The sequence below is a fragment of the Labeo rohita genome, chromosome 3 (genome assembly GCF_022985175.1).
Source record: "Labeo rohita strain BAU-BD-2019 chromosome 3, IGBB_LRoh.1.0, whole genome shotgun sequence".
Taxonomy (NCBI): Eukaryota; Metazoa; Chordata; class Actinopteri; order Cypriniformes; family Cyprinidae; genus Labeo; species Labeo rohita.
In genome coordinates this window covers 8,182,893-8,195,371 of record NC_066871.1, presented here as the reverse complement: position 1 = coordinate 8,195,371, position 12,479 = coordinate 8,182,893, and the positions used below count along the sequence as shown (strand labels likewise).

Genomic DNA, 12,479 nt, shown 5'->3' with positions numbered 1-12,479 from the left:
TATGAGTAATAGGGTTGTCACTAATGATTACTTTGGTAATCGAGTAATCTGTTGATTATTCTGACGACTAATCGACTAATCTGAAAATTTTAATTGTATAAGTGAACAATAGCCTTTGAAATGACATAATAATACATATATAGTAGCAACGAGGCAATAGTAATTAGTTCAAATAAAGTATCAAAAGCAAGTTATCATATGGTTTTACTGAACAGAATTGTTAAAATACATAATGTGTTATAAACAATAGAGCTAATGTACATTACGCATTAAAACAAATGCCTGCAGAGGGCACCAATGGCCTGATGATTGTTTTTACACTTTACAGCGCAATCAAACAACATTTAATTTAAATGTCCATTTCATCTTTAATATTTGTCCAGAAAAGCTATAGCCATTGTCATTTCTTGAATATGTGGACATCACATTGAGAAAGATACTGATGTATTCTCCTGTGTTTGTGTTGGTTTATAAATGATTTACCTTACAAATCTGATGAAATAGCTCATGTTGCGTTCCCAGATAATGGTTATAATAAACCTAAACTCACAACAACATGCAAAGATGGAGTTTGAGATGCTCCACACATGTAAATGATAACAAATTGTGTAGCAGCATATATTTATTTATTTGAAATGTAGCATTTGTGAATTCTTAATAGTATTATGCTTCATCATGATTTTTAAATTTGTTTAATAAGTGGACTGCTTCACATCTGGTATTTTGCCGATTACTTCACACGGGCAAAATGCAATCAAGGATTTTTTTTTTTTTTAAATCGAATACTCCAATAGAATTGAGGATTTGTCGCAGCCCTAAATTCAGAGTAATTTGCACATAAAACAGACCTTTGCGAAAACTCTGATTTATCAGATTTGATAGTGGAATGTGTATGTTAGTGAATAAACATATAAAGGTGTCCATCAAAGCATTTTTATCCAGCTGAAAAAATGCCAGGCGCTCTTCTGAAAACGACCAGCTGGTGGCGTTTGTGAACACTTTGGTGGCACAGCGTTTTTTTTTTTTCCCAGCTGAGACGCTTTGGTTGCTATGATCCATGACAGTAATGTATTACTAGTATACTCATTTTGATGAATATAACTAAATATAAAAATTAAGTAACCACTATTAACTCATTTGGAAGTAGGATGGTTGGTTGGTGTAGTATTTGTCCCACACCTCCTTCATTGATTGGACAGCTGGATAAAAAGTGACAGTGATGAGTGTTTTGTTACTGAATGAGTTTGTTTTTAAACAATTCAGGTGAGTCAGTGATTCAATGACTCATTTGTGAAGACAGTCACTTGCTTTTTTTCTGAATGAATCAGCCACTTGAACGAATCAGTTGGTTGAATTACTCACTTATTAAAATCTAGTGACTATTAGCATTTTTTTTTAATTTCATGTTTCAGTATTACATTGCCCCTTAATGGAAAAGTTCGTTTCCGTTATCTGGTGCATACATTATATTGGATATGTAAATCTTCATGAGTGAGACAGGCCTAAACCAGCCAATGTATCAGCAAAAAAAAAAAAAAACCAAACAAACAAAAAAAACATATTTGTGCATTTCTGTATTTGTTTTCATACAGGGAACAGGTGTGCATGTGTGTTTGTACTTCTATCTATCTATTTATCTATCTATCATCTATCTATCTATAATTTTTTTAATCATACCCTCATTGGGGGTGAAATCCTAGAATCACCCTTGTGGTTGACTGACCCAAACTTTGTTTACTCACGGTTGTCGAAAACAAGTTCAGGAGTTAATTCAGTCAGAGTTTGAAACTCATTACAATGAAAACACAAAGACGTTCTCAAGAGAATGCTGAATCCAAGCGTCACCATGGAAACAGATGTTGAGAAGAGGCGCGCCATAGCAAACCCCCTTTAAAGGAGAAGTCCATATCCAGAACAACAATTCGCAAATAATTTACTCACCCCCTTGTCATCCAAGATGTTCATGTCTTTCTGTCTTCAGTCGTAAAGAAATTATGGTTTTTGAGGAAAACATTTCAAGATTTTTCTGCGTATAATGGACTTCAATTGTGCCAAGATCAGTGTTGAGAAGGTTACTTTGGAAATGTAATAGGTTACAGATTACAAGTTACTTGTTTTAAAATGTAATAAGTAGTGTAACTTTTCAATTATTTCGTATAAGTAATGTAACTTATTACTTTTAATTACTTTTTGATTACTTTTCTAAATTTCTAATATTTTCAACTGTTAATCATTTTGAAACATTTAAACCAGGCAGAGTTAACCGTACAGTAGCGTTCAACACTGATTACTTTTAGACTTTCAAAATCCTTTATCACTTGAATTAAGATTATAATAAGTAAGGGATAATATACATCTTTATTCTGCGATAACAACTGGCTACATTATCAACAACATTATCCCACGTATTACACAGCTGCTTGATAGATTATTTATATGTTTCGTGTCAAAATAATTAGACACGAAACACTGATCTGACTTGAAATATTTGAACGCAAAGTTTCCATGAAGAAATCAGTTGCTAGCAAACGGCAAGTTCAAACGAGACATTTTAGGGATACAGTGCAGTCATACCAGTTTTCTTACACAACATTTCACCACATAAATAATTAAGGAAGTAGTTCTAGTTTGTTAGTTATCTTATAATTACAGTGTAATTATAATATGTAATTATAATCCATTTCAGTGTACAAAAAAAAAATGGCAGCAGCTGCGTTTGTATGAAACAATAGAGCAAGTCCACGATACCAGGATGACAGAATTAAGAAATTGTCCACATAATATTGAATTAAGCTTTAATATTTTATTTATATCATATAGCACTGACTTAAGTTGCCCTAAATGAGTCTGAGTTACTAGCTTCTACCAGTTGTTATTGGGGAATAACATACCTTGGAATGTCACGACTGACCAATCAGAATCACCGTGAGCGCAGTTGTGCTATATGTCATAAGAAGATCATAACATAAATAACATCATAACAAGAAATAGTTTAGTAGCTATGATACTGGGTTTGAATTCAAATGTTTGCATAGTTATGACAGAAAACACTAGCATCTAACAATGCCTTGGAAAAAACAATCTTAAAAAATGAAGTTTATGCATAAACCCAAATAGGAAATAAAACAGTTATCGAATAAGCAGGTGTCCTATTCTGTGTCCTAAACTCCTGAAACATTAGTGTCTCATTTTAGAGCAGTCAATGCAATTTATGAAAGAAGTCAATTAAATCTGTAAGTGTGTGTGGGTGGGTGAAAAAATTCAGATGTAATCCCCTTTGTAATCACTGGCATTTTTCAAAAGTAACTGTAACTGTATTACACATTTTTTGTCAGTAACTGTAACTAATTACAATTACATTTATTTTGTAATTAAATTACGTAATTCCGTTACATGTAACTAGTTACTCCCCAACACTGGCCAAGATGTAGTTTAAATGCAGCTTCAAAGGGCTCTAAATGATTCCAGCTGAGGAAGAAGGATCTTATCTAGCGAAATGATTGGTCATTTTTTTCTGAAAATAAAAATGTGTGTACTTTTTAAGCACAAAAGCTCATGTAGCACAGGTTCCGGGATGCGCGTTCACGACGTCATCATGTCGAAAGGTCACGCCAAACGTAGGCGGAACTACAGACCCAGTGTTTACAAAGTGAATGCGCAAAGACTAAGAAAGTGCAAGTAAGTCAAACACTTTTTACAAACAAAAAGGTACAACGTGTCGGACGATTCTGAAGTTGTAGGAGAAAATAACATGGAGTTTTTCGACATACTCTACCTTTTTTAGCCACACAGTACACAGACGTGATTCTTGGTAGTGATGGGAAGTTCGGATTATTTTACAGACTCGGACCTTTAAGTCTCGCTCAGCAAAATGAATGATCTTTTTTCGAGTCATTTCGTTAATTTTAGCAAAATCAGCATCACGTGACTGCCCCATAAGATGAACGAATGACTCGAAAAACCAAGTGAACTAATTCCAGTACAGAATCTAATAGGATGTTGCGCATGCACGACTGAACGAATCACTCCCCGAGACGACTCGTTCTTCGCGAGTCACATTAAAGAATCGTTCTACGCGAGCTGTTGTGCTTAAAAAATATACAAATTTTTATTTTTCGAAAAAAAAATGACCGATTGTTTCGCTAGGTAAGACCCTTCTTCCTCGGCTGGGATCGTTTAGAGCCCTTTGAAGCTGCATTTAAACTACATTTTGAGAGTTCAAAATCGGGGCTCCAGTGAAGTCCGTTATATGAAGAGAAATCCTGAAATGTTTTCCTCAAAAACCATAATTTCGTTACGACTGAAGACAGAAAGACATGAACGTCTTAGATGACAAGGGGGCAAGTAAATTATTTGTAAATTGTTGTTTTGGAAGTGGACTTCTCCTTTAAGGCAAGCCTCCAAGGTTAGCAAAAAAGCGCTGTTGCTGCTGCTGTGAGCAGGGAAAGTCACCCGAGGCTGTTTTTTTTAATGGATGTCAATGGAGGAGAGTCGTCATGACGCTGAATAAAGTGCTTTTGTGGAAAAACGGCTTGTGACTTATGACTTTACACCGTAAAAAAAAAATACTGTTTTATGAGAGAAGTCAGGGACAATTTTGCAACAGGTAGAATTAAGTTTACGGCCCTTCTCATTCATTTCTATGGTGTCGATAACACATAATGGACCCTTTTCGCATTTCAACGGTCATCATCATCATAAATCCTATAAAGTTTTTTATATTTTGAATTTTAAAAATATGTATGTACATTTATAACTCTATAGTTTGTATTATATCAACTTTTTATCAAGTTACAAAAAAACTAGTTAACGCTTTGCGAGGGTGTTTCTAGTGCCCCGTCTATGGGAGGGATGGTAAATTTGATGTTGTTCTCTCTTCTGACTGCTGATATCAGTCTCTCTCAGTTTTTTTCCTTTGATTGAAAGTCGTGAAAACACTATCGTGTAGTTTTTCTTTTAGTGTATTTATTTGCACTTAGTGAAAACACACTCCATTTTTTTTTTAATCAACGTGAAATCAAAATGGACAATTTATGTGTTTTTATATATTTTTTATTAATGTTTTTATATTGTTGTGACTCACTCATTAATTGATTTGTTGACAACTACTGGTAGTTTTAGTTGAATCTTCAAAAGTAGCATTTTATTTTTCTGATATGTTTCAATATTTAAAATGTTATTTTGTTGCATAAAGATTGTTAATTTCAGTTCCTTAGTTTGTATTTGTTTGCTCATAGAAACCAAAAGAAAAAGGACTCAATACAATAACTGTTTATTGTTTTTTCCATGACATTTCTCAGATCCACGATGGCTGAGATAAGAAAGTATTTGTGAGGTAAAATACAACGAATATTTCTTCATTTTATATAACTCATTTGTAATCAAGAAAATTATAGCTATATTATATTGTGCATATTGTAAGCTACCACACCCAGTGGAACCTCATTAAAATGGCATACATGTGCTGAATGCCTCCGGAGCAATTCACATTTAGAGAATAAGTTGCTATGGGTACTTGCATACCCTGAAAATTATCTCATTATCTTGGAACCAAAAGTTGAAATGATCTGTTTACGCTTACCTGGGTGGCTCACCCTAGTTGCTGAACCTGCTACCCGGGTTCTCCTAAAACAAAAGTGTCACGATGGTCTCTGAATGGATGTCGTTTCATCATCAGTACAGTTGTGGTTGAGGATTAAAGAACTTTTCACAGTATGATAGCTGAGACACTGTTTTCTTTTCGTCTGGATGAAATAATTTTACATAAATTAATTTAAAATGCGATTAATGTATACAAGGACTTGTATCTTGTATGGTCTATGAAGTGCGTGTTTTTAAATTGACAATTTTGGATATTATTGATATTCATTGTTTTTAATCGAAGAACATTCTTATATGTTGTTGCCCCAGGTGCTGAACTCGATGTATAATGTCTAGACGAGGACGTTCAAAAAAATCCAGAGCTCACACGCTCACAGGACAGTGTGAGGGTCCTGGGGTCCACGTGTTTCTGTTCTGGACCAAAGAGGGAGAGCGCTGCCTGTCTTACAAGGAGGGTGAGGTGACCGTTGAAGATCTCACCATCGACGCAGCAAAGGCTGTGGGTAGGTTTGGGTGTGGGTGCCAGTAAAAGCTTGAGTTTTTTTGTGCTTTCAGCCATCTAAAATGTTTTTTATCTTCCCTCAGGGATCACTCCAGTCTGTCATGCCTTGTTTGCTCTGTATGACCCTGCATCCTCGTGTTGGTACAGTCCAAATCACAAATTTAGTTCAGAAGACCAGTCTGGCCTTTTGCTGCATTTCCGTATGCGGTAAGTATGTGATCGTGTGCACATTTAAAGATTTATGCATTTATGGTTAATCATCAATAAATATTTGCTTTGTAGATTTTACTTCCGTAATTGGCACGGATTAGGGGAAAAGGAACCGGTAGTGACACGTTATGCATTACGGACTGGAACAGGGGCAGAGCCGGTGACGGCTCCTTTGCTGGAGATGACCTCCCTGGAGTACCTCTTTGCTCAGGTGATTTTTACAATCTCCAAAAATGTTTGCACTACTTTAGAGCTGATTCAGAATCAAACCGTGCACTAAAAGGTGCCAGATAAACAGTTAAAATCAGCCTAAAATGATCAGAGTTGTTCCACTTAGTTCACTTAGTTATCATCATGTTATGTTAAAGATCAGGGTAAATTTAACTTCTTCTGTCTTCTAAGAAACATGTAAGTATCTTCTGTAGCTTCTAAAGGGCAGTACTAAATGGAAAAAATATGATATGTAGGCAAAATAAAAAAAAGTGTACACATCTTCATTCTGTTCAAAAGTTTACACCCCCCGGCTCTTAATGCATGGTGTTTCCTTCTGGAGCATCAGTGATCATTTGAACCTTCTGTAATAGTTGCATGTGAGTCCCTCAGTTGTCCTCAGTGTGAAAAGATGGATCTCAAAATCACACAGTCATTGTTGGAAAGGGTTCAAATACACAAAAATGCTAAGAAGCTAAAGCATTTGTGGGACCTGATGGATTTTTCTGAGGAACAGTTTAACTGTTCAGGACAAACAAGGGACTCATGAACAACTATCACTAAACAAAAAAATGCAGCTGTGGATCATTCAGGTAACAGCACAGTATTAAGAATCAAGTGTATGTAAACTGTCAAATGGGGTAATTTTTATAAATTCAACTATTATTTTCTCTTGTGGACTTTATGTAAACGTCTTTTATGTGAAATATCCTATTCAGGTCAGTACTAGATAATATAAAAAAAATGCCATGCATTTTGTATGATTCCTCTTATTTTGGTAAAATAATTAACATTTTGCAGATTTTGCAAGGTGTATGTACTTTTAAACCTCAAAAGTATTATTCGGTGCAAACTCAACTGTTTTTGACATTGTAACATGGCTTCTGTATGTTTTCTAGCTAGTGAATCAGAATTGGTTGCTTGTAAAAATAGATAAATAACCACACAAAAAAGTGAAAAATGCCAAATAAGATGGGGAAAAAATTATCGCAGTACCATTTGACTAAACTTGCATGTATGAGGAAGTGCGGTAGCAGCACTTCATGTTTAATAAAAGGTCATCATGAAGTTTTGGGGGGGAAACTGTAACAGTAATAGAAGGACTAAATGATCAAGTTTTCTATGCTAAGTTGTATGTAGCTATTTTTTTTATGTCCTAACTACTGTCCAAAAAAATTTTAGTTGATTTTGTTGATTCTCTTTCCAGGCGAAATATGATTTTGTGAATGACTTGACATGTTTGGATGCGTTGAAGGGAGAGGAAGAGATCAGTCGCTTTAAGAATGAATGTCTAGGTATGGCTGTGCTTCACCTCTCTTACACGGCACTGCAGAGTGGCTCTTCTCTACAGGATGTGGCCAAGCAGACCAGGTGCGGCTTCAGCTTTCTTTTCTGTTCAGAGAAAGATTTGAAAGAAGGTTTACTAAGAGGAAGTTAATTAAAAGATATGTTATTGAAGAATGTTATAATTTATAAAACAGCAGGTGGGCTGTCTTTAAAGGTTCTTATCTTACAAAATTATTAATGTAATGTTAGTAAGTTTTTTTTTTTTTTGTTTTTTTTTCTCCTGAACAAAAAGTCAGAGTTTAGTTTGCGACTTTTTTCCACCCTCTTGCATTTGCTACTGTGCCTTGTTGAATTAATGCCTTTATTGTATATGTGTTTATGCATTAAAATAGAGTGCTTTCCTGCAGTCACTCGCTAGCTGAAGGTTTGCTGTGTCAGATGCAGTTTTTAATTGCCTCATCCTTCAAATGTGACCCTGGACCACAAAACCAGTTTAAGTTTAAAACCATTAAGTTTTGATATATTTACAGTAGGAAATGTACAAATTTACGGTAGGAAATGTACAAATTATTTTCATGGAATATGATTTTTCTTAATATCCTAATAGTTTCCTAATAGATTGACATTTAGACATCACATCAGACAATGTGTTTTTGGCTATTGCTACAAATATACTCATGCTACTTAAGGGTCAAGGGTCACAAATGTGCTACAAACTGTGAAAGTCAAACTAAAATGACCAGGAACCTTGTTAAAAACTAATCTTTGTTTATTTTTATATGAAATGCAGAGAAGTACATGCTACACAATGACAGGCCATGTTTCTGGACATTAAATAGTCATTGCTGATGTGTAAAAGTGGGTGGTCTTGTGTCCAAAGTAATTCACCAGATGTCAGCAAGTTGCCATAGTACAGAGTGAGACATTTCCTCACTATGGAGGAAGTTACAATATGCTTTCATACAACATTAAGCTCTTTAAACCCCAGGTATTGAGACTTGTATGGCTTAATATAACGTAAATTATGTCTCCTACTGAAATATGTAGTAGAAAACCCATGAAAGATTTACGTTATTTAAGAATCCACATTGTTTTATACATATTTTGGACATTGGGTGCCATTATTTTTGATGATGTCAAATGGCTTCACTCAGTGAGCTACTGGCGCTACCTGTTGCTATTTTTACCACAGCACAACTCGGAAAATAAAATACTGATACAATGCCACATTTTGTGGCTTTTGGTTGTAATTTTTAATCGAAGGGCAACAAGAGAAGCGATGCAAGTTTTAACTGTTTTTCCTAGCAATAAGAAGAGGAATAATGAATGTGAAGATGCCTGTGGGTGAATAAAACTTCCTGAAGACCCCTGTCTTTGTTCTCTCCACTTTAGCCCTGATGCCTTTCGGGCTTTTAGTAGAGCACAGCTACTGAAAGATCTTACAAATGGCAGAGACAAGAAACGCTAGATGCCATCCTGGCAGGATGCAAACATACCATCGTGACATAACAGCCACTGAAGGAGTTTCTGAGGGTGATTAGACTCCTTGTAAGAAAAGTCGATGGTACGACACATCCATCGCCACCTGTAAGGTCTTTCAGTAGCTGTGGTCATCGTATAAGTTTTTTATTTTCAGAGTTGTATTATGGTGAAAATAGCAACAGGTAGTGCCAGTAGCTCACCGAGTGCAACTATTTCACGTCATCGAAATAATGGCGCCACCCATAGTCCAAAATATATATAAAATTATGTGGATTTTTTAACTAACGTAAATCTTTCATGGGTTTCCAACTACATATTTAAGACATTAATAAACATCATTTGCGTTATATTAAGCCATACAAGTCTTAATACCTGGGTTTCCCTATAAGTATGTTATAAAAGATTGTAAAAGAAGTGAAGTGAGGTAGTTGTCAAGTATGGTGACAATACACACAATGTGAACACAGTGGGCAGCCATTGCTCCAGTGCCCGGTGCCTTGCTCAAGGGCACTTCAGTCATGGTATTGAAGGTGGAAAGAGCACTGTTCATTCACAATCCCCACCTTCAATTCCTGCTGGTGTGGGAATCAAACCAGCGACCTTTGGGTTACAAACCCGACTCTCTAACCATTAGGCCATTCATCAAGCGTGTTAACATATTTGTGCTCCATCCTTCAGCTTTCTCCATTGCATCCCTCAATCCTTTTCCCGACACATTGCCCGGAACAACGTCCTGACAAGGTTCCGTATTCGGCGTGTTTTCACGAACTTTGTGAAAACTTTCCAGCAGCACACAGTGGGCATGGGAAAACTCGGATCACAAGAGGTCATGTACAAGTATATATCCACGCTGGAGCGCCTGGCACCGAATTTTGGCGTCGAGACCTTCCCTGTGTTCAGTCTTGATCTGAGACCTGATGGAGACGGCAGTGGGTCGTACCTCATTGCCTCTCGAACACAAACTCCCTCTGAAACCGTGAACAGTCAACCTACATATGAGATCAGAGTGTCTGGATCCACCGGCATATGGTGGAGGAAGAGATCAGCACAATGGGTAAGTTGATAAAGTAGATATTTAACCTACTTCTACACTAGTAGAACTGTACTCTGAAATTCTTTCCACATTCCAGGGGAATGACTATATTCATAATCAGGACAGAGAACCACAGTCACCAGATGAACAGGAAGTGGCCTGGAATACCTTCTGCGACTTCCCTGAGATCTCTCTTATTGCCATTCAAGGCATAAACGTCTGTATCAGTCGCCAAGACAACATGTCAATGGTAAACAGTCTGGCAAAGCTGTATTTAGTTTCCATATTTTGTGTTTATGTGATAGGTGACCCACCTATATATTTGTATTTCAGGACATGCGTTTGTGCTCCAGTCTTCAAGCTCGGTCTCTGGTTTCACTGCTGGATGGATATTTCCGCCTCACAACTGACGCGCATCATTATCTTTGTCACGAAGTGGCACCGCCCAGAGTGGTTCTCAGTGAGACCAATGACCTGCACGGTCCCATACTGTACGTCACCCGCTTTTTCAAATGCAGCCATGTGATCTTCCACCGTTTTTATTGACGTGTTCACTCTTTTTCTTGCTCCTAGGGATGAGTTTGTGCTCCACAAACTGAAGAAAGAAGCAGAGGAGGGAGCGTTTATTGTGCGCTGGAGTGTTTTGGATTACCATCGCATAATCCTGGCATCTCTGAGTCGGACAAAGGTCATTTTAATGATAATTCTGTTAAGAATGGCAGAATTAAAGAATTGTGAAATGATTGCGTAATATGTTAAGTATGTTTATGCTTAATAATTAAGGTTATACCTGTAAAAGGAATTTACTTGATAGACAAGCAAACTTGCCTTGGCTTGACTTTGACAGATAACAACTGCGAGTTTACAATTACTTTTCCCTGGAAGACACATGACAGTGTCAAGCTTGTTTGTGAGAATCCTGACACTTTGTTGTTTGCTAGTGATACTCAGTGTAAAAGATCTTTTAGTGGCTGCTGCATATCATTGTAGCAAATTAGCTCAAAAGGGAAATATTTATGATTAATTATAACTGGTTATAATTAATTATGAATATTTTGATCAGATCTCAGAATTAACTGTAGCAGAATTAACATTACCATTATTTGATCTGTTCGTCCACCGAATAGACAGTATAGTCATTTATCAATTCTAGGAAAGGTTATTTTCTGGCCAAGAATGAATAACTTTCCTACTTTTAGTCAGTACTGGCAGTAACTTAACTTGTAGTAAAATCAAAATGTAGCACGTAGCAAGATCAAACATTCAGGGACTTCAGATTGTGAGCAGCACACAGAGACAATCAATTGTGAATATATGGAATTTAATAAATGGGACTGCGCCTAACATACAACTAAACTAAGCAAAACACGTGTACGTATACATAGAGGAAGAAAGTGAGAAAAGAGAGAGAGAGAGGGCAAAGAATGGCAGTATTTCGCATCAATTAACCAGTGACCTTATCAGAATCATCAGAGAAGCAAAATCACCTTAAAATGGGGCTCAGCTTAAAACGCATCTAGATAGTTGTAAAGATTACTTGCATTGGCTTTGTTGCTGAAAAGTGTCCTGATGCGGTAGACAATGGAAGTTCTCGATGAATTCGTTTAGGCGTGCTGGAGGGTTTTTCTAGGTCTTCCGAAGATAGGAAAATCCACAGCGAGTCGACAAAGTTACTTGAAGATAAACTACCGGAAAATAACTTAAAGGTGATGAGTCTTGGAGAGTGTCTCGAAGGGTCTGAGCAATGATTGGGTTGAGTTAGGGTATTTAGATAGTTTCCCTACAACACCCACCTTTGGGTGAATTGGCCAATACAAAGCTTGGTTTTTTTGAGCGGGAGAACTTCTCTTTGTCTCCATTTATGGCCCATTTGCATGTTTATTGCTGATCTGGGGAACTGATGTGGTTCTACCCAAAATATAGTACAAGCGGTATGATGCATTTTCTAATCACAGGAAGTTTTAGGAAATCAAGAGCAGATCGTTTTGATACCAAGAATAAAATGTCTAGAGGATATTAAACCAGAGATACATTCATACACTGAAAATAATCATGCATATACCCTGTAAATGTTTGTCGCATATTGTGTAAAATGGTAGGGATGCCCAATATGATCGGACCTATATCGAAATCGCCCGATAATGGCTTTAAAAG

At 36.6% G+C, this 12,479-nt stretch overlaps 1 protein-coding gene across 3 annotated transcripts in view; it reads left to right on the top strand.

Moving 5' to 3' along the window:
- tyk2 (tyrosine kinase 2) overlaps positions 1–12,479 on the top strand; it is a 29,986-nt gene that overhangs the window by 1,995 nt on the left and 15,512 nt on the right. For 2 of the 3 annotated variants that reach the window (XM_051103221.1, XM_051103216.1), the window contains 8 exons: positions 5,911–6,104; positions 6,187–6,310; positions 6,386–6,524; positions 7,731–7,894; positions 9,971–10,346; positions 10,423–10,575; positions 10,659–10,816; positions 10,899–11,013. In XM_051103221.1, coding sequence (XP_050959178.1) covers positions 5,930–6,104; positions 6,187–6,310; positions 6,386–6,524; positions 7,731–7,894; positions 9,971–10,346; positions 10,423–10,575; positions 10,659–10,816; positions 10,899–11,013 — 1,404 coding nt within the window. In that variant the 5' untranslated portion in view covers positions 5,911–5,929. Of the gene's footprint in view, positions 1–5,300; positions 5,336–5,910; positions 6,105–6,186; positions 6,311–6,385; positions 6,525–7,730; positions 7,895–9,970; positions 10,347–10,422; positions 10,576–10,658; positions 10,817–10,898; positions 11,014–12,479 lie in introns of all 3 variants that reach the window. The other variant, XM_051103226.1, reaches the window with a different exon arrangement.